Genomic DNA, 22,857 nt, shown 5'->3' with positions numbered 1-22,857 from the left:
AAAAACATGCTCTATGTGAACGGCCCTTAACTGTACTCACCAGATTTCTTTTTTATTTGTATTTATTATTTTTTTTTTAATAAACAGTATATTAATGCTAGATGGTAGGGAGACACTTATCCCACGAGACGAGATGAGACTGGGTTCACGAGACGATAAATCCTCAATGATAAAATATATATATATATGGAAAATAGTCTTTTATTTAACTCAGAAACACAAAATGCAAAGTGCATTTTGAAATCAACTTGCTCTTAATGAAATTAAACCTCTATTTTAATAAATGTTATGCTTTAAATGTTCTGTATTCCATTCTTTTTTTTCAGTTTAATTTTTCTCGACTCATTTTAAATAGTTAAAGAAAATTGTATTCATTAAAAAGCATGTCTTATTAATTAAAACCATGAAACTTATACATTTTCACATAAATGTATTAAAAGTTGAACAAAAATGTCATTTAAGGCCATATGAAATGGTTTATTTTTTCTCACCATATTATTTAGATTTTTTATTGTTACCAAATCCTGTGTTTTAGTATGTCTAATTATTTGAATGCATGAAACACCTTCATTTATTCATTTTTTGCCTCATTAATTTTTCCCCCCTCAGAAATTTTGTATTGTGTATTTACATTTTTCTGTTATCAAATGAAGGTATAAAACATTAATTTAATCATTTAACTTTTAAATATAGAAAATTATGCAAACAAGATTTTTTTGGCAAAAGGGGATTTACTATTAAAATTAAAACCAATTTAAGAAATCTTTTGTGTGATTTATTCCTTTGTGTCATTTTAATAGTAGTAGTCAATGGTCTTCCAATCGGACTTTTATTTTGACGCATTGTCGTGAATACCTTTATAGTTCTGTGTATGTGATCTAACGCTAGTTTTACTCATGAAGTGACTCTCAGAGCAGTTCTGGAGATGTTGTTCATGTGTTTACATCCTCATGAGACGACAGACGCTGAAATCACCACGAGCATCACGTACGCTTTAGTATGTGTGTAACGTTTATAAATGAAACCACGTGTCTGGGCCGTTCATTAACAGGGACAGGCAGAGCATGCAGGATTCATATTTAAATCAACTTTTGCAGCCTAATATTTACAGATATACTAGTCTATATCATGATTTGATTTAAGTGTGATGAGTTTGATTAATTCGTTCAAAATTTGACCAATTCCGTGACATTCCTCGTTAAACGGTGAATTCTGTTTTATGACTGGATAAAGACTACACTGCGTCATTTTCCCACTTATCATGTGGCCACTTGCCTGATTTGAAAATGTTAAAAAGCCAGTGTAATGCAAATATATCTGAAAGGTATATCGTCGTGTTCTCGCGAGATCTCGTCACACCCCTACCTAGATGTTATATCAGTTGATCCGGCATACTGCTTTTAATTTATGCATTGTTTAAATAGCACCATAATAAATTGTTGCTTATACACTGTTCACCACGTATAGAGTGTATTGAGAAGGAACACTATTACCAAGACATTCTTGTTTAATATTGACAAACTGTGTATCATTGTGTATCAGAGATTTAGGACCCTAGCTTTGATATTTGTGCACTATTTATCATCAAATCTGTTACAGTGACAGCTATTTGCTCATTTGTATCAGGAGTGCAAAATTCACATAGAGCTACGAGATGCATACATATTCAGTCGTGTATGCTCAGGATTATTTGTGATCACAGGGCTTCACTTGACATTTAGGGCTTTTAGTCCAAAAGTGTGCAGATTTGGAGAAATAATGCCGCTTTGTTCACTTCATATTTCTTTAGAAAGAATCATCATCTCTATTCAGTTTCTGCGCTTGCCTTTCTTAGTATGAATAGAGTAGTAGTTATCCGAGTGTTATATTCTGTACTGTTTACTTTATTTGAATGTCATAGTTCAGTGACGGTAAAGTAAATAACGAGCCCTGTTCCTGTTCCCTCTCTCTGTGTTCGGTAGGTGAGGCACAAAGACACACGGAAAGTCTACGCCATGAAGCTGCTCAGCAAGTTTGAGATGATCAAGAGGTCGGACTCTGCTTTCTTCTGGGAAGAGAGGGATATAATGGCCTTTGCCAACAGTAACTGGGTAGTACAGGTATGAATCATCTCCTCCTAGAGCTTTAAAGCTACAAACACCAAACACAGGTCAGACCTTCAGACTGTTCTGGCTTAAGGATGGAACACACTACACAACCTCTGTGCAGATTTCTGCATTGATTTATTTTCTGGGACAAGTTGATGTTAATTGCCAAAGCCAGTCTGCAGTTCTGAGTTTAACTGTTTTATAGAATAGTGTATGATGGTCACAAACTATCAGACTAGGATTGCATGCAGTCGAAGGATATCAAACATGTTCAGTGTTTTGAGATGATTTTAAAACCTTGTTTTCATTTGTCATGTATCTCATAGCAATGTGCTGCATGCTTCTCTGTGAGTTTCATGTGATCAGAACAACTGTGCGATACTAACAAAAAAAAATTATATCTATTCTTCTTTTCTCGGTAACTATAAAATTTGAGTGTGTTTTGTGTTGGTACCTTGGCGGGTTTAGGCCTGGCATGGATAAATAAATATGACTTGGCAGCAGGTCCCTGTCTTAATGAGTGAATCATTGAATCATTCATTCAAATGATTTGTTCCAAATGGCTGATTCATTCATTCTTTACGATTGGATGATTCATTCATTGACTCCAAAGATTCAAAAACGAATTCATTCAGGAACCAAACACTTCAGTTTGGCACGGATGTTCACATTGGGTTTGTTTGGATCTATTTTCATCGGCGAACACAAAAACCAAACACTATTGATACTAATATGTAATTCACTCAATATGAACTCCTTGTTTATTGAAATGTTGGATAAAAATATCACATTTGCGAACATGCTCATATGGTGATATTTGGGAAAACAGCATTCTTGGTCTAGATAAACTGTTATCTTATGATCATTATTTATAATCAGCTCTGTGATTTACCTTGAATGGCTGTGAATGTCTAGTTGTCATTTATATAAAACCACATTTAAAAACTAAAAACATCCTATTGTTCCTATGGCCATTTATCATGTGCTTAGTTTGTTGTTTTTATATATATGTTTTCTTGAAACATTTTGCTGTATTCTTGAGTATGACGTAATTTTTTTAATTTTTTTTTGTCGTCCAGCTGTTTTATGCATTCCAGGACGACCGCTACCTCTACATGGTGATGGAGTATATGCCAGGTGGAGACCTGGTCAACCTGATGAGCAACTACGATGTGCCTGAGAAGTGGGCTCGTTTCTACACTGCTGAGGTTGTGCTGGCACTGGACTGCATCCACTCCATGGGCTTCATCCACAGGTCTCAATCATACATCCAACAAGCCTTTCATCATTTCTGCTGCTGTGGGAAATTTGGAAAATAACCTGTGTGTTTATGTGTATGTGTGTTTTTGCTTGACATTTGTCTCAGGGATGTAAAGCCTGACAACATGTTGGTGGACAAGGCAGGCCACTTGAAGCTGGCAGACTTTGGGACCTGCATGAAAGTAAACAAGGTACAAAACTACACATTTTCATAAAAGTCACTGGATGACTAGTTGGCCTAGAGGAAGCCCTGTTAATGTACAGGAATGAAGCATAATGTAACACGGAGGTCTCAAGATTCTGTTTTAAAAGCCGAAATCTAATTTGAACTTGACTCGTTGTATTAAATGTACAATCTCACTATGAGTTATGGAAAGAAGCCTGGCACAAAACGCTTAAAATGATTCTTGTTCAAAAACAAAAACCAGACATTTAACTTAATAATGGGAATAATACTCACAGTAAGCGATTTGAAACCTTTCTGAAAATCTCTTGAAATTCAATAGTCCAATTAATCATCTGATTGTGGTTATTTGATTTCATCACAGTTATTTGAGATAACTATAATAATTGTGCAATTTATATTTTAATCACATTTTGTCATTAAAACAAGAGAAATGTAAGCATGTAAAGAAATGTAACACATTTACGTCATTGTCTACTTTCCAGTGTGCAAATATTTGACGAAGTAACAATAATTCTCATTCTTCATATGATATAAATAAGAATGTCTTTCAGAAACTCTGATGTTTAAAGCTTCTCTGTTCTACTATGAGCTGACAGTAGCCCACTCTCATAATTGTCATTATAACTGGAAATATATATTAATACACATTATCATTTGTACTGGATGAAACGGCAGCTGTTTGTCCAACAGAGCAGTGAATGTCTCTCTTAAACTCGTAAAGTGCTACTGCTAAAAAATATTACAACTGTAAAAAATAAAATCTACATCATTTAGAGCTATTCAGTCTCACTAATCAACAAGGAGACATTCACAAGCAAAATGTAATTTAATATATACAAAATACACTAAGTTTTTTAATATTTTGCATCAGACTCTTTAATAATTATATAATTATTTGTAGTACTACTTCCAAATGTCTAAACTATAAATAAGTTATTGTGCTGATACCAGTAATGTCTAATAATATGTGTTAAATAATGTTCTTAGTCTTTCCTTCCTGTGACATGGCAGCCCAGACAGAAACTACAAAACATTACTTGCAATTAAATGCCAGAGACAGTTTATTCTGTAACCAATGTATCAATAATAATCTGGAAAAAAACTTTAAGCCTAACACTGGGCTTTTAACTATAAACAAACCTTAAAACACTGGGACCACTGATCTGTAATAGAGAACTGGATTTCTCATGACAAAATAATAGTGAAGACGCCACGCCACCATATTACATATATAAAGTTTAGTCAGTAAATAAGACTAAATGAACAAATTACAAGCAATAGCAAAATTAAATATATAGAACAACTGAAATGATGCTTTTTATGTTCGTGGGTGTTCAGGTATTGAATAATCACATGTAAAATAACATTGCGTATTCTTCACTGATGCACCAATCTTGCTTTTTCATAGCCATTTGAAATAAGAGGCAACCACTGCATTGTAATCATAAATTGATCCAAAAAAGATCCAACACACTTGTAACATGTTGGAAGTTTGATTTCAAGGGATAGTTCACTCAAAAATTTAAATAAGCCCATGATTGACTCACCCTCAACAAGCCATCCTAGGTGTTTATGACTTTCTTCTTTTAGATGAATCCAATCGGAGTTGCATAAAATATATCCTGGCTCTTCCAAGCTTTATAATAGCAGTAAATGGGTGTTATTTTTCAATAGTCCAAAAGATTTCCAATGAAGCGCATCCATCCATAATAAAAAGTGTCCCACATGGTTCCAGGGGTTGAATAAAGGCCTCCTGAAGCAAATCAATGCATTTTTGTTAGAAACGTGTCTATATTTAAAACTTTATAAACCTTAATCTCTAGCTTCCACTAACTGTCATACATGCCTTCACAACACCTCTCTGGCTGATGACGAAGGACGTCTGTTTTTTTTTTTATTTTTTTTTTTACTTTTTTTGCACACATGCTTTTAAATACATTTTACAGTTCACTATTTTTAGTTGCAAATATGAGAAACACTTGAACTGTTAAAGCCAACAAAACGTCAAATTTAATGTTCTTTCAGTTCTGCTTTAGACTCTATTGTTTTGTTTTTCCCGCTCTCAGGATGGCATGGTACGATGTGACACAGCAGTAGGAACACCTGACTATATTTCTCCCGAGGTACTGAAGTCGCAGGGAGGAGACGGATACTATGGCCGAGAGTGTGACTGGTGGTCTGTGGGGGTCTTCCTGTATGAGATGCTCGTCGGTGAGTTTCAACATCAATGCAACCAGAGCATTTCTGTTCTGCATCTTTCTGTTCCTTCTTACAAACAGTCAGAAGATTACCAATAAATCACCACATTTATTCGCTATGTGATTCGTAAAGAACCAGTTTGCATTTTGGCTCCAGTTTAAATTCTCAGAAACTAAACTGCATAAAGGCAAAGACATGAATGGGAGCTTTCCCAACAGATGTGAGATCACAAAGCTAGGAATAGAGAAGGCATTCAGAAGAATAAGGATCTGTGTTATTTAATGCATCCTCAGGTGACACGCCGTTTTACGCCGACTCTCTGGTGGGCACCTACAGCAAGATCATGAATCACAAGAATGCCTTGACCTTCCCTGATGACAGCGACATCTCAAAGGATGCAAAAAGCCTCATCTGTGCTTTCCTCACTGACAGGTTTGCATACAAAAAATGTATTCAAACCGCAGAAGATTAATATATCAACCACTGAAAAAATTTGCTGAATGACCAGTTTATAGTTTTGACATCTGACGCAATCATCTATTGTTGTTGCTTATACTAGAGGTTAGGGATTTAAACAAATGCCTTACCTGAAGTATTAAACACCAGGGTGTAGTCTCACCCTCACATATGTGCTGCAAACATGAACAATACCCCGGATCTTCCCAACAATTAGGCTTATTGTGAGCACTTCTGATTCTTAATACTTATAGTTCCTCTCGGTTGTTCAGTTTCATTGCCTTGTGGAAATAACACCTTCATTTCATTAATAATTTCTGCATTTTAACTCAACTTAAGAAGGAATATTAATAGCTACAAAGCCTTGATTTGGGATAGGTGAAGCATAAAGATTCCAATTGAGATCAGTGCTTTCATATCATAAACATTAGATGATAATTTGATAAATTTCAATGAGTTAACACTCACAGCAGGAGGAGATGGTTGCATCACTGTTCTGTTGCATATCAAGAAGTGAACTAAAGCTGGTTTACTCAAAATACATTGTGCTAATCTCATCTCCTCTCTCTAGGGAGGTGCGGTTAGGACGCAATGGAGTCGATGAAATCAAGCGACATAATTTTTTCAAGAATGACCAGTGGGCTTGGGAGAACATCAGAGAGAGTGAGCTGAGCTTCTGAACCTCAAATGCAGCAGCTTAATTATGAAATTCTAGACTCCAATATACCAACAAGAACTGAAATTGTACCTGCCTTGACATTTTGTGCTTGTAGCATTATTTGTTCATTCTCATTAAAATGCATTACTGTATTGTCGCATGTAGCGGCTGCCCCGGTGGTGCCAGAGTTAAGCAGTGACGTAGACACAAGCAACTTTGACGACATTGAGGAGGATCGAGGGGAGGAGGAGACATTCCCCATTCCTAAAGCATTTGTAGGCAACCAGCTTCCATTTGTGGGCTTTACCTACTACCAGTGAGTATTGAGATTTAGAACAGGCAGTTGGTGCTAAGAGCCAAATGTTTGTGTTAAATTAATCAATTATTGACTCACTGTCAGGTTCCATCGGGAACAAGCTATAAAGACAAGCGACAAACGCAGCTCGACAAAGGAAGATAAGAGTCATGTAAGAAGCTCAGAACAAAGACATTAAAATAGAGTTTCATAGCATGATTATAGTGAGTCTGTTTCTTAAACTGCAAGGATGACCGATTGTGTTTCTCTGATCTCTCAGTTGGAGAATCTTCAGAAGAGAATTTATCAGCTAGAAGAACAACTTCAAAGTGAGATGCAGCTGAGAGATGAGATGGAGCAGAAGTGCAGGTGTTTATTTTTCTATTTGCACATCTGCCCAAACACCTTATCTAACCATCCATCTGTCCTTCAAAACCAGTCAAGCACCTCAACCATTGAGATCTAACACAAACACCTCATCCATTCATCCAGAACCATTCAAACACCTCATCCATCCATCAGTCCTTCACCAAACACCCTACCCAAACCAATCAAACTATTTATCCATACGTCACTCTGTCCATCATCTTACACCCTAGCCAAACCAAATATCTCATCCATCCATCCATCCAAAACCAATCAAAACTTATCTATCCATACATCCTTCCTTCAGTCATCCCCAAACACCCTATCCAAAACCAAACATCAAACCCCTCATCCGTTCATCCAAAACCAATCAAACTCCTTATCCGTCCATCCAAAACCAAACACCTCATCCGTCCATCCAAAACCAATCAAACACTTCATCCTTCCACCCAAATCTAATCAAACACCTCATCCGTTCATCCAAATCCAATCAAACACCTCATCCGTCCATCCAAAACCAATTAAACACCTCATCCGTCCATCCAAAACCAATCAAACACCTCATCCGTCCATCCAAAACCAATCAAACACCTCATCCGTTCATCCAAAACCAATCAAACACCTCATCCGCCCATCCAAAACCAATCAAACACCTCATCCGTCCATCCAATTCCAATCAAACATCTCATCAATCCATCCAAAACCAATCAAACACCTCATCTGCCCATCCAAAACCAATCAAACACCTCATCCGCCCATCTAAAACCAATCAAACACCTCATCCGTCCATCCAAATCCAATCAAACACCTCATCCGCCCATCCAAAACCAATCAAACACCTCATCCGTCCATCCAATTCCAATCAAACACCTCATCAGTCCATCCAAAACCAATCAAACACCTCATCCGCCCATCCAAAACCAATCAAACACCTCATCCGCCCATCCAAAACCAATCAAACACCTCATCCGCCCATCCAAAACCAATCAAACACCTCATCCGTCCATCCAAATCTAATCAAACACCTCATCCGCCCATCCAAATTCAATCAAACACCTCATCCGTTCATCCAAAACCAATCAAACACCTAATCCGTCCATCCAAATCCAATCAAACACCTCATCCGTTCATCCAAAACCAATCAAACACCTCATCCGCCCATCCAAAACCAATCAAACACCTCATCCGTCCATCCAAAACCAATCAAACACCTCATCCGCCCATCTAAAACCAATCAAACACCTCATCCGTCCATCCAATTCCAATCAAACACCTCATCCGTTCATCCAAAACCAATCAAACACCTCATCCGTCCATTCAAAACCAATCAAACACCTCATCCGTCCATTCAAAACCAATCAAACACCTCATCTGTCCATCCAAATCCAATCAAACACCTCATCCGTTCATCCAAAACCAATCAAACACCTCATCTGCCCATCCAAAACCAATCAAACACCTCATCCGCCCATCCAAAACCAATCAAACACCTCATCCGTCAATCCCAAACCAATTAAACACCTCATCCGTCCATCCAAATCCAATCAAACACCTCATCCGTTCATCCAAATTCAATCAAACACCTCATCCGTCCATCCAAAACCAATCAAACACCTCATCCGTCCATCCAAAACCAATCAAACACCTCATCCGTCCATCCAAAACCAATCAAACTCCTCATCCGCCCATCCAAAACCAATCAAACACCTCATCCGTCCATCCAATTCCAATCAAACACCTCATCCGTCCATCCAAAACCAATCAAACACCTCATCCGCCCATCCAAAAAGAAAATCCATCCATCATTCATCTCAAATCAAACTCTTCATTCAGCCATCCATATGTACTGTAAGTCCATCCATCATCAATAATCCATTCACTTTTTCTCATTTAAGCTCCTCATCCTTATATCCAAACCTAAAGTAAAAATGTCTCACTGTAAAATCAGGCCTTTTGAAATCTGTATTTTGATTTGTTTACTCCTCAGGGCATCCAATACAAAGCTAGACAAGATAATAAAAGAGTTAGACGAGGAGGTGAGTGAAGTCATTTCATCTCTAAAGCATGAATGTAGATAATTACAGAAGGTATTTATGTTGTTTACAAGACTAATAGATACAGTAATTAAAGTTAAATATCTGTTAAAACTTGAGTTGTTTTTAGTATGTTAATTCTTGGTTTCTTGTTATTCTGTTGTCCTGATGTGATTCAGAGTAACCTAAGGAAGAGTATGGAGACTAACATGTCTTTACTGGAGAAAGACAAGATCATGATCCAGCACCGAACAACAGAATATCAGAGAAAGGCGGAGCAGGAGGCTGAAAAACGAAGAAATCTGGAGAATGAGGGTGAGGATTCAGTGTCTCATTCCAGTATATACTCTAGAAAGCAGATTATGAAACTTTGCTTAGAGTAACCCTCAGAACAGAAATATTATCTTTGCAAGCACAGACAATATCATCGAACGACTGTACTGAGGAAAATGGGAAATGTCACATGTTATAAGGAAAGATAAAGCATCCCCCATATTAAATCTTTCATAAAAAAAAAAAAAACGTAAAAAAAAGTTTTTCCTTTTTTCCAGTGTCCACTTTGAAGGAGCAGCTGGAAGACTCGAGGAAAATGAGTCAAAACAATGAAAAGGTCGCCCAGATGCAGAACCAAGTAAGCTTATCAAGAACACTTCAGGAATTATAAATATTTTAGGAATTAGACAAGGAGATGATGTATATTTGATATATGCAATATATAAGTACTCACACTAATATTATATTATTATATTGTGTAATATATTATTGACATATCTATCTATCTATCTATCTATCTTTCTATCTATATAATTAGTATGTTTTACATGACACATTAACCAAATGAAAATACGTTTAAATGTGACTTGTGCTATTGATTGGAAGCCATTCTTGGGATTCCCTTAAACTCAAATACTGTGGCTCTCTGGAAATATTGCGTCACACGATAATTAAGAAACCCCATCTCACACAACCTTGTCCCCACAGCTGAGGGAAGCCAACGATCTTCTGCGGGCCGAGTCTGACACGGTGGTCCGCTTGAGGAAGAGCCACACAGAGATGGGGAAGTCCATGAGCCAGCTGGAGAGTGTGAATCGCGAGCTGCAGGAAAAGAGCCGTGCCGCAGAAAACGTCAAACAGCAGCTGGAGAAAGAGCTGCTCCAGCTGCAGACCACACTGGACACGGAGAGACGGAGCTGCAGCCAGGGCTCAGAGGAGATCAGAGAGCTGCAAGGTAAGAAGGGCTTTCCCTGATTTGAGGAGAAGCTTCCATGTGACCACACTAAAGACACTTAAGCCTGATCGGTGAAGAATTGCAGTGATTGATGTCCTGGAGATTTTGCCAGCTCTAGGAAGAGCCATATTTAAGAATTAAGAAGGCCCCTGTGCTGTCGGGACTCTCTCTTTTTTCTTCAGTAGTCTTCTTCAGATCTGAAACCTTAGATCGATACAGTCCTGTTTCTGAGCCATGCATGCTTGATTTGCCTAGTTTTTACTTTGCCTTTTTAGCTGTTAGCTGTTAGACTTTACATAAACAGGTATGTGCATTTCCAAATCATGTCCAGTCATTCAAATTCACCACAGATCTACTCCAAACAAAGTGTAGAAACATCTCAAAATGATCCAGAGAAACAGGATGCACCTGAGCTCAGTTTCAAATAACGTAACAAAGGATCTGAATACTTGTAAACTTTTATCTTAAAACTGCAAATCTGCAAAGTTGTCAAAAATATTTTTTTTTTGCTTTGTTGTTTTGGGGAATGGAGGGAAGATTGAGCTATTTTTTTGTAATCTTCACATATTGCTTTAGTGTGCCAGGAAATACTCAATTTAAAATTTCCAAACATTCTCTTTGCAAATATTGTGATCTTGCAGTGTAATGTAAGTCTGTTCTTTGTCTCCTTTCTAAAGCTCATATCACGGGTCTACAGGAGGACAATAAAAACTTGAAGCACAGTCTCTCTAAAGTGGAGCTGGAGAGGAAACAAATGCAGGACAGATGTAACATTCTTGAGAAGGTACTATTTGTCTTGTTATATAAAAAATTTGCATTTATTTTTGTAGAATTTACATAATTGCAGTCTATTGTGGACCATTAAGACTTTTGCTTTTTGACTATTTTGCATCAGTTTACATGACAATAAATTACATTAGCAATTTAGCGTAGATAAGGTACACGGTCCTTGTAAAAGTGTATATATATATATATATATATATATATATATATATATATATATATATATATATTTCCATTTTTTTCTGTGTATGAAAGTTAATGTAATTAAAAAAAATGCATGTCAGTTTGTGCATTCTAGCATTTTAGTAAATGAGCTAGTCATTTACAGTTTGGCACATTGAATGGAAATCTGTGCAGCACTTTGAAGATTTAACATATCTCAATGTTTCAAAGGTATATCTATAATTTATAAATATAAAACAATGAAACTGGTATAGTGTTTAAAATAGTGTAATAAATTAGTGGATAATTACTTGCCAACCTGAGTTATTTCCAATCTGTAAAGTTATTGTCTATTGTATAACCAGTGTTTCGATGTGCTCTTCGGTTTTAGGAGAAGAACAGTCTGGAAATCGACCTGAACTACAAGCTGAAGACTCTGCAGCAGCGGCTGGATCAGGAGTTGACCGAGCATCGCATCACGAAGGCTCAACTCACAGACAAATATGAATCTATTGAAGAGACCAAGTCAGCTGCTATGCACAGTATGTTTGCGTGCGATACCGTGATGCGTGCCCAGACAACACACAGCGTCTCGTTTCACTGCGTGCCCAGACACCGCCTCTGAGATTTCACACTAATGCATATGGAACAGCAGAATTTCTTTAAATAGCAATATTATGATGCTTTTAAATAAGTTCAGAGCACAAGTACTCCCTGTGGTGTAATCAGACTGAAGGAATTCTTTGTTGCTGATATCGTATTTAAAGGAATAGTTCACCCAAAAATGAAAATTGGCTAAAAATGTGCTCACCCTCAAGCCATCCATAATTAGGACGAGTTTGTTTCTTCATCAGCTTTGGAGAAATGTAGCATTGCATCACTTGCTCACCAATGAATCCTCTTCAAGTGAATGAGTGCCGTCAGAATGAAAGCAGACAGCTGATAAAAACATCACAATAATCCACAAAACTCCAGTCCATCATCTTGTGATAAGGTGCACGTTTGTAAGAATTAAATCCATTATTTAGGCATTTTACTTTTAATCCATCACTTCTAGGCAAAATAAGCATCCAAAATCCATAATAATACTTATGAACAAATCAAGTGGTGTTTGCAAATATAGTGTTATAGCAGTGATTTTATCAAATTATATAGGAAACTAATGGAAAGGGGGATTAATTATCATAAGTGTGTGTTTCTGTGCTCAGCAAGAATTCTCAGCAACATTCAAATAAAAGTCTTGCTTTACAGGTTGCCATCTAATAACAGGAAGTCAGGCTACAAAGAAGGGTGTGTCCAAAATGCGTCTCTATTGAAACACACAGAGTACATTAACATTCTATTTGATACCAAAATAATTCAAAAACAATGACCTGTGACAGAAATGCAATTCATTGTTTTCATGTGACATCACACCCTTTTAGGAGCGTCGGGATGGAGGGTGAAACAACACTTTCCTCCGCTAACCGCTTCAACTAATGTAGTGAAGTCAGTGTTAGTAAAAGACCAAATTCACTACAAACCTTACTGATGATGCATTCTATATATAAGTGAACAGATTCATCCAGAATATGAACGCGACATGCAAAATTGCATATTTTCCCATAGAAAACCATTCTTAATAGGGTTTAATGCATTAAGATGCATTCATATTCTGGACTTGTCTGCTTGCCTATATATAAAAAATATATCAAAACTGTCTTAATTTGTTTTCTGAAGATGAACGAAGGTCTCGTGGGTTTTGAACAACATGAGAATGAGTAATTAATGACAGAATTTTCATTTTTGGGTGAATTAGCCCTTAAATACGTGTTAAATGTTTTCCACATTAAGCATTTTAGAATGTCTCGTGGTTTTTAGTGATTGAACCGTTTGTTCACATATCTTTGATTTTCTTCTTTGGCTTTGAAAACAAAACCAGAAAACTAGCTTGAAAGAAACGGAAACTTGACAGGTCTGTATTACGCTTCTATGGTTGTCTTCACCTCTAAATCTCTGTGACAGACACATGGCTGAAAACTATGATTAATTGACAAACTTGTGACAATTATGTAATTATAAAACTGTGACAAATACATAATCAGAATTATTACTTGTGCCAAAATAGAAAAAAAAAGAGCCCCAACACGCTTGATTTAGGCAAACCGAAGTTCTAGATTAAGATGATTTAGAAATGCAGGTATATTGATGAACTAATCCTCTTTCTCGTCTGTCCAGCGGTGGAGCAGAAGGTGGCTGAAGAGAACACGCTGCGGATGCGAGCGGAGACCAGGGTGGTGGAGGTGGAGAAGCAGTGCTCCATGCTGGAGTTTGACCTCAAGCAGTCTGTGCAGAAGATGGAGCAGCTGATGAAGCAGAAGGAGAGGCTGGAGGAAGAGGTGAGGGTGAACCCACTGTCTGACCTCAGAAAACTTGACTTGACAAGACTGCTGAAGGGGTTTTAGCATCACAAGTTCAATATCTTTCTTCTTTCCTCCACCCCACCAGGTGAAGGAGCTGCGGGTGCAGTTGGAGCAGGAGTCTGGGAAGCGTGTGCTGGCCCAGAGCGAGCTGAAGAACTGGACGATGGAGGCCGAGCGGCTGAAAGGATCAGAGAAGCAGCTCAAACAGGAGATCAATGCTGCCCTCGAGAACAAGCGCTCTGTTGAGTTCCAGCTGGCACAGCTCACCAAGTACAGTGCTTTCTCTCTCCTGACCTCACCAGGGTCATGAATATACTCTAGGAGTAGCCTACGAATTTATCTTCATTATTTTATTTTTTAATACCAATAAAAAATGTCTAAAAAATGTCAACCTGTTTAAACAGGTTGCAATTAATAATCCCTTAACTATTTTTCTGTATTTAAGGCTGTTAAGGGATTCAAATTTCCAGTCTTATTACTCACATAATGATTTGTTCAAATGCCTGATTCATCCAGAAACAAAGCAAAGTAGCTTTCTTTATAAACGAGTCACTTCAATAAAGAAACACCGCTTAGAGATGCACATTAGTTCAGCTGAGGACTGGATTGGAGCTATTTCCATTAGTAAAACTGAGCAAAACAGACAGGATTGACAATAGTGTGCTTAAAATGTAACACAAACTTTAGAAATTTTGGAACTACTGAATTAAATCACATTTGCAGTTATGCAGATATTTAGGAAAAACAGCACTATTTCTCGTGTGATATTGCTAAACTAAATCATATGGTATAAATATAAGACAGAAACCCATACAGGTGAGTTTTTGGCCCTCATATCTTGAATTTTAGAGATGTAAAACTCTATTCTCATAGGCGTTATGCATTAAATATGTTAGTAAATTTGTTTTGCAATAAAAAATTGTGAGGCCTAGTTTTTTTTAGTTGTTGCTGTTGGATTTCATTTGTAACACTGACCTTATAACATCATTCCTTTCGCTCTGAGCCTTACTCACAAAAGCTATTACATCACTAAATATCTGAAATGCTTTTCTATTGTCGAAATAGTGATTATTGGAGATTATGTGTAAACCTGGCCAAAACTGTTGGCTGCCAGTATTTACACGAGTGGATTGAGAATTAGCCTCCGTCCAAACCACAGCCGGTTAATCCTTCACCTCTGCTACTGACACATTTCGACAGAATGCCTAGCTTTGTGTTCTCCACTTTAAAGTCAACATGAAATCATTACCCTATTTATATTACGCAGGTTCCTGGCCCTATCGTGAGCAATGCATCACTTCACATTCTTTGATAATCAGGAAAAGTTTGTCTTTGTAATCTTTCATCAAAATATAATTACTTGATTGATCACAAGTTTTCTATGCTGTTATAATGGGCTTAGAAAGTTGCCATTTTTATGTTCAGTTGAATATTGAGTTATACTAACTGATGGAAATGCATCTTCTCAGGCAGTACCGAGGAAATGAGGGTCAGATGAGAGAACTTCAGGACCAGCTGGAGGCTGAGCAGTATTTCTCAGTGAGTATCACAGATCACACATGAGCTTTTTCTCATTAAGTGCTTTGAACAACTGACTTTTATTTCTATTTTTTATGTGCAATAAAAAATGCATTTATTTCTGTAATTGTTAATGTGATTGGGTGGGTTCGAGCATTTTTTGTTTCATTGCAGTGACAACATTTGCATAAAAATATGTTGATGGAAGCCCAGCTTCCAGTCGATCTTTTATATGAAGAACACATTTGTCAGTAATCAGACTGGGAATGCCTTTATTTAATAATGAAATCCCTTAATTAAAACAGAGGTCTATTTAGTGTAAGGCCTAAAAAAAAAAAAAGTTTGGTTCCGGTTGGTTGTCAGTTGAGGTCATTGGTCGGTAGGGATTTTTTTTTTTTTTTAATTTATTTATTTTTTTCTCCAGTGGCAGTTTTATACACACACACACACACACACACGCGCGCTGATTTTAAATGTGTGTACCGGTACTTTTACGACAGTGATTCTGTATTCCCGTTTAAAGTCTGTTGTTGCCATAGACACGCAAAATGCACACACACACACAAAAAGCCTTCGCGGGAGTTTGACAGGCGATCTCATAGTAGATTAACATGGAGGATTTGAACTTGAAAAACGGAGTGTACAGACATCTTTTTGTAGTCAAACAACATTCTTTGTTATGTTCATTTATGTGGTTTATTTGATTTTGATGCTATAAATTAACTAGAAGCAAGAGACGATCAGTTAGTTTTAACTGATGATGTAACTTAGAGCGATCTGTTCGACACATTCAAGAGCCACAAAACGGTATTTATTGTTTACATTTCTTTAAAAAATGACCACATTTGAAAGGTGAAATAACCAAATGAGACTTTGTTTCATATTAAAAGTAAGCTGGTAATGTTAATGTCCTGTCTGTCAGCATGTTGTCAGTGCCCTCTCTGTTCCGCGATATATTGTTGACTCCCCCCTCCCCCCGTGTTTCTCTTAATGTTACGATTTCCAAACCTTAAGTTATAGCTCACTTTAGGAATTGACAGTTAAAGGGTTTTGATGCAATACTTAATGGTTTTTAACGGATTACTTAAGTGTAAAACAGCATTTAAAGGAAACTGTAATTTAATTAACGATGTGTGAAAGACCGTTCTTCCCCAGTCTCATAAAATAAATTTGGGTCGCACATAAATTGACAGGGTCGGTCGGAAACCGGAACCAAACAATTTTTTTTTTTAGGCCTAATTAAGCTGTCATTCGTCTTGTACCACAGATGTACATGTCTAATGTAATGTTTTTCTCTTAAGACATTTTCTGTTTTTTGACCTGAAAAAACACATTTGTGTTCTAAACTATATATTTTATAATATTTTTGATTACACAGCCCAAGCCATGTTACAAAATATAAAAAACTCGGTTTACTGAATTTGCAAAAATGTTAATGGAGATGAAACTGTTATATCCTTGCAGCTGTATACAAATTAACTACCTTTCAAAACATCTATCACCAAATAATAATTGAAAATGCAGCAATGCCATGGTATAAGGCTTAGTTTAGCGGCTGGGAACGACATGAACACTGACAAAACAGGTTTGGTTTCCAAGTAAAATGTAGAAGTGACGATATTTTGATAATAAAAGACTGATTCTTAAACCATTAGAAGGCGAATGTGTTGGTTTTCTTGGCAAAAAATGCATGCAAGCACTATCTTCAACAGGACAGTTTAGTTTAGATTTTTCTGTTTGTCTGCGAGTATATATACCGATGTGTACATTTCCTCACTGTGACATCACTAGCAGTCACGTCATTTATTACAAGAGGTTTTTCTTGTTTTCAGACACTCTATAAAACTCAGGTGAAGGAGCTAAAGGAGGAGAACGAGGAGAAGAATCGGCAAACTCAAGAGGCTCTCAGAAAAGTCCAGGACCTGTACTCAGAGAAGTAAAAGTCCTTTCATCAACAAGTAGCATTTTCAAAAGAACAGCTTTAAAAAATGGAATAAAGAACTGTAGAGTATCTTGTGAGTTTGAAATACTGTTCAGCATTTGTATTGAATGTCATCTTGTGAACGTAGGGAGTCGCTGTCTGCTCAGCTGGACCTGACCGTGACGAAGGCCGAGTCGGAGCAGTTGGCTCGCGTGCTGCAGGAGGAGCAGTACTTTGAACTCTCTCAGGAGCACAAGAAAGCCGTCTCACGGTACAAACAGGAGATCTCCGAGAAGGACGCGACCATCGCACAGGTCTGTGCCTCACCTGAGCCGTTATTAGTGAAGGACAGGCATCCTTCTCTGAATCAGACAATGTAGGGCCCTATGAAAACCCCTTTATTTTTTTTCCTCCAGAAATGTTTTATTAATTTTATGTGTTCGGATTGGCCCCTTACCAATTTTTTTGTTCAGAAATTGAATGCACTTTATTTTTCTGCCAATCAAATGATGGCATAAAACATCAATTTAATTAATCTTCTAATCAAATGAAAATTAAACAAACCATTTTATTTTATTTAAGTGCCACACAAAAGGTTACTTTTAAACATGGAAGAAAATTTGTATGATTATTCCTTAAAGATGAAGCTTTAATAATAATTTGATTCGTAGTAATAGAAATATATTTCTGTCACAATTTGTTCAAGTTAAACCGAACTTTTATTTTGACTTTTATTTTGAGAGTATTTGATATGTTGATAGTTATCAAATGCTCATTAAGTGACTCTCAGAGCAGTTCTGGAGATATTGTTCATGTATTTATGTCTTTATTTAATGAGGTGGCAGATGCTGAAAACATTGCAAGTAAAACTGTAGGTTAAACTCCCAATTCTTTGATGCAGAAAGACGCAGAACATGCAGCATTCATATGTAGTGAAATATTCACAGACACTAGTCCATATTGACATTTGATTTAAATGTACTGACCTACTTTCGTTGTACTCAATCAAAATGTAACATATGTAATTCCGTGACATTCTGCGTTATACAGAAAATTCCGTTGGTATGACTGGATTCCACAATTCCGTCTGCGTTTCCCACGGAAATCATACGGCCCTAACAATGCATCACATTTTCAGTTTCAGATCTTTATGTACTGTGAAGGTCATCTGTTGTTTTAGCTCTGGTCGTTATTTTTAACTCTGTGGTTATATCAATGGCTTTTAATTTGATTCTAATGCATTTTCACTTAGCTCGAGGAATCCAACAAAACCCTCACCGAAGATGTGGAGATCCTCAGCAAGGAGAAGACCGAGCTGAACGAGAGACTCCAAGCTCATGAAGAAGGTAATATTATTCCAGTTGGTTAACGTGCACTTTATCTTCATGCATTATCATAACTATTCTTATGTCTTCCTGTAGAGTTTACTGCAGAGAAGGACGAGCTGACAAACACAGTGAAGGCCAACTACGAGAAGGCCCTTAATATAGAAAGAACTCTGAAGACCCAGGTATAACAAGCAAACAGCATTAAACACAGACCATAGTAAAGAAAAACATAATAATAATATTTGTGTATATAGCTAAAAGTAAAAACCTAATGTCATTTTGAATGTGTGAAAATGAACAAGGAATGAGAAGTAGGGATGCCTTCTGAGATTCAACTACAATCAGACTAAATGTGAGCCACATTGACAACTTAATTTGAATTTTTCTATTTTCTGATTTAATTTCAGTTTTAGTCATTTTGTTGTTTTTAAATGCATATGTAGTTCAGTTTTAGTTATTGTAGCACATCAAGTTAAACTAAAAGAAAACGAGAAATGTTGCATCGCAAATTTGCTGAAATATGATTTTTTAAAATTATTTTATTTAGCGTTTATTTTATGTCATGTATTGTAAATGTTTTTTTTATGGTTTTAGTTAAACATAATAACCCTGTGACACGCTCGGTTAACAAAAGGTGATATTGGAAACAAATTTCTAAACAATTTGTTTGTTTTTTCAAATCTAGTTTTACATACCATATACACTGTTTTTGCATTTTCATGCTTATTTGAATATCTGGTTGTTAACAGTAACAGCAAAGTCAATTACAATATTAAATAACACTTTTTGTGTGGCACCTATGAAGACCAAACCATATCATTTAAAAATGCTCCAAGAGGTCTGAAAAGACTTTTGCTCTCTAATTAAACACTGTAGTCATTCTGCATCTTAATGCTTCAACGTGTGACTGCAGGCGGTGAACAAGCTGGCTGAGATCATGAACCGTAAGGACATGAAGTTGGACCAGAAGAAGAGAGGCAGCACCACTGACCTGCGCAAGAAAGAGAAGGAGAACCGCAAGCTGCAGCTGGAGCTCAACCAGGAGAAGGAGAAGTTCAACCACATGGCCATCAAGAACCAGAAGGAGCTGAACGAGATGCAAGCGGCAAGTCAATGTCCTTTAGCCTTTCCACAGTAACAGTTACTCGCTTTGTGTTTCAGTTTTTATCATTGATGCTGAAGCTGATGGTTATCAACATCAGGTTCAACAAGAATATTCCAATCCTGCTGCGGTGAAGTCTTAAACTGTGTTGCGTGACTAGACACTTCAAGAAGCAACATCAGAATAATTAAAATTATATTCATGAGCCTGTCATGAGCCTATTTGCCTGTCAAGTTCCAGTCATTTGAGGACTTTCTTTTTCCTGAAAATGCCAGTTAATTTAATCACATTGGACTTAAATTTACTGACTTTGCTCACTCAGGGTAGAAAAATTCCCTGACAGTTTTTGTACTTTTTAAGTTTTTTTTGTTACCTTGGGTGTTGCTGGTCAAAAAAAAAAAACAGGTTATAAAAATGACTTGTAAATTAAATGACTCAATGAACTTTGCCAAAATTATCCCTAAAAAGAATGCTTTTTCACTCATAAATTGAGATGCATACATTCAGATCTGTGAGGCTTCAAGGGATAGTTCACCCAAAAATCATAATTATGTCATTAATAACTCACCCTCATGTCGTTCCAAACCCGTGAGATCTCCGTTTATCTTCTGAACACAGTTTAAGATATTTTAGATTTAGTCTGAGAGCTCTCAGTCCCTCCATTGAAGCTGTGTGTACGGTCTACTGTCCATGTCCAGAAAGGTAAGAAAAACATCATTTATTTATTCAGCATTGTCTTCTCTTCCATGTCTGTTGTGAGAGAGAGTTCAAAACACTGCAGTTTGTCATATCTGGTTCATGAACTAATCATTCGATGTAACTGGATCTTCTTGAACCAAATTGAACTGAATTGTTTTAAACGGTTCGCGTCTCCAATACGCATTAATCCACAAATGACTTGAGCTGTTAACTTGTTTAATGTGGCTGACACTCCCTCTGAGTTACAACAAACCAATATCCCGGAGTAATTAATGTACTCAAACAGTACACTGACTGAACTGCTGTGAAGAGAGAACTGAAGATGAACACCGAGCTGAGCCAGATAAGAAAACGGTTCACCGGTTCTTTTGCGCTCGACGTAATGACGTAATTGGCGATGATTGCCCTTGATTCAAGCCTTCGATTTACCCACGCTCATAACACTAGCACAGTTCAGAATCAATCACCAAAAGAAATCAGTTCGGTTCAGACGCTCTGTGAGTCGGTTTGCTTTCACGCTGAACCACACATGCGCAGTATCATCAGCTCCTCGGTTCTCCAATCAGACACGTCTAACAGAAACGGTTCTTGACTCGTGAACGAGTCATTATCTGGCTCGGCTCGGTGTTCATCTTCAGTTCTCTCTTCACAGCAGTTCAGTCAGTGTACTGTTTGAGTGCTTGAATTACTCCGGGATATTGGTTTGTTTTAACTCAGAGGGAGTGTCAGCCACATTAAAAAAGTTAACAGCTTAAGTCATTTGTGGATTAATGCGTATTAGAGACATGAACCGTTTAAAACGAATCAGTTTGATTTGGTGAACTGGTTCAAAAAGATCCGGTTACATCGAATGATTCGTTCATGAACCGGATATGACAAACTGCTTTGTTTTGAACTCTCACAACAGACACGGAAGAGAAGACAATGCTGAATAAAGTCGTAGTTTTTGCTATTTTTGGACCAAAATGTATTTTCGATGCTTCAAAATATTCTAACTGTCCCTCTGATGTCACATGGACTACTTTGAAGATGTTTTTCTTACCTTTCTGGACATGGACAGTAAACCGTACACACAGCTTCAATGGAGGGACTGAGAGCTCTCGGACTAAATCTAAAATATCTTAAACTGTGTTCAGAAGATAAACGGAGGTCTTACGGGTTTGAAACGACATGAGGGTGAGTCATTAATTACATAATTATGATTTTTGGGTGAACTATCCCTTTAAGAGCAGTCGGTTCCAAATACAAAATACTAAACCTGTGCCAATCTAAAAAAATAAATAATACTACAGCATAATGAGAGCATTATACAAGCAATTTTAAAAAGTAGGTAAAGGAGTTTCAGCACTGCACAAGTCTTACTTATTGTAGTTAATGTTGTTGTCTGTATTCGCAGCAATTGGTAGAGGAGTGCACGTATCGCAATGAGTTGCAGATGCAGCTGGACAGTAAGGAGAGTGACATCGAGCAGCTCAGAGAGAAACTGAACGACCTGCAGCTCCGTGTGGACAGCTCCAGCGTCACCAGTCTGCAGCCAGACGAGGTGGACAGTAACATCGCTGGTAAGCACACGCGCACTGAACATGAGCTTTTCTGCTAGCTGAGCTTGAACTGAACATGAGCTTTTCTGCTAGATCAATCTCAGGTAAATTAAGGAGCAGAGAGGTTCAACCAGTTGATAGTCACTTTAGTCAGAATCGGTGTTGGTCTGATTTAGTCAAGATTGGAAAGCCCTCAGTAGAAGCTAATTCTGAAGCTTTGATCACAGATGAAAGTACATTTGTGCTGGGAATGGATTTAAAAAAAAATTTAATTACAGAAATCATGCAGAACGAGCAAAATACAGAAAATAAATGATGTAATATTTTGGCAGTTTAGCCGTAATTCATAGTTTATTGTAAAGTGTTACCTGTATTTACATATTTTGTCATCCAGAACTATTCAAACTGAATTTGATTCCAGATTTCAAATAATATGCCAATGTTATATGCTCTTATTTAGGGGTGGGCGATATCTCGATATTTAAAATATATCGAGATATTTTTTAAACACGATATGGATTTTGACATATTGTATATATCGATGTATTTTTTATATTTAATTCTGATTCCGCCACTTTGCTTGTTTGCCTACTCTGTGCTGTGCTCGCCCCCCGCCTTCTAGCTTTTGTCCC

The 22,857-nt window shown here is 37.1% G+C and overlaps 1 protein-coding gene across 1 annotated transcript in view; it reads left to right on the top strand.

The window, feature by feature from the left end:
• LOC132155274 (rho-associated protein kinase 1-like) overlaps window positions 1-22,857 on the top strand; it is a 66,041-nt gene that overhangs the window by 33,172 nt on the left and 10,012 nt on the right. The window contains exons 4-27 of the mRNA XM_059564153.1: window positions 1,962-2,099; window positions 3,167-3,342; window positions 3,454-3,538; window positions 5,601-5,745; window positions 6,027-6,165; window positions 6,761-6,852; window positions 7,013-7,163; window positions 7,248-7,314; window positions 7,423-7,511; window positions 9,496-9,544; window positions 9,721-9,856; window positions 10,093-10,172; window positions 10,523-10,769; window positions 11,447-11,553; window positions 12,106-12,256; window positions 13,932-14,092; window positions 14,202-14,386; window positions 15,586-15,655; window positions 17,467-17,570; window positions 17,704-17,869; window positions 18,808-18,901; window positions 18,977-19,065; window positions 19,797-19,988; window positions 22,081-22,246. Of these exons, the coding sequence (XP_059420136.1) occupies window positions 1,962-2,099; window positions 3,167-3,342; window positions 3,454-3,538; window positions 5,601-5,745; window positions 6,027-6,165; window positions 6,761-6,852; window positions 7,013-7,163; window positions 7,248-7,314; window positions 7,423-7,511; window positions 9,496-9,544; window positions 9,721-9,856; window positions 10,093-10,172; window positions 10,523-10,769; window positions 11,447-11,553; window positions 12,106-12,256; window positions 13,932-14,092; window positions 14,202-14,386; window positions 15,586-15,655; window positions 17,467-17,570; window positions 17,704-17,869; window positions 18,808-18,901; window positions 18,977-19,065; window positions 19,797-19,988; window positions 22,081-22,246 (3,079 nt within the window). The remainder of the gene's footprint in view (window positions 1-1,961; window positions 2,100-3,166; window positions 3,343-3,453; window positions 3,539-5,600; window positions 5,746-6,026; window positions 6,166-6,760; window positions 6,853-7,012; window positions 7,164-7,247; window positions 7,315-7,422; window positions 7,512-9,495; window positions 9,545-9,720; window positions 9,857-10,092; window positions 10,173-10,522; window positions 10,770-11,446; window positions 11,554-12,105; window positions 12,257-13,931; window positions 14,093-14,201; window positions 14,387-15,585; window positions 15,656-17,466; window positions 17,571-17,703; window positions 17,870-18,807; window positions 18,902-18,976; window positions 19,066-19,796; window positions 19,989-22,080; window positions 22,247-22,857) is intronic.

This window comes from Carassius carassius, chromosome 12 (assembly GCF_963082965.1).
Source record: "Carassius carassius chromosome 12, fCarCar2.1, whole genome shotgun sequence".
Taxonomy (NCBI): domain Eukaryota; kingdom Metazoa; phylum Chordata; class Actinopteri; order Cypriniformes; family Cyprinidae; genus Carassius; species Carassius carassius.
Note: the sequence above shows the minus strand (reverse complement) of the source record. Positions and strands in the feature narration are given on the sequence as shown.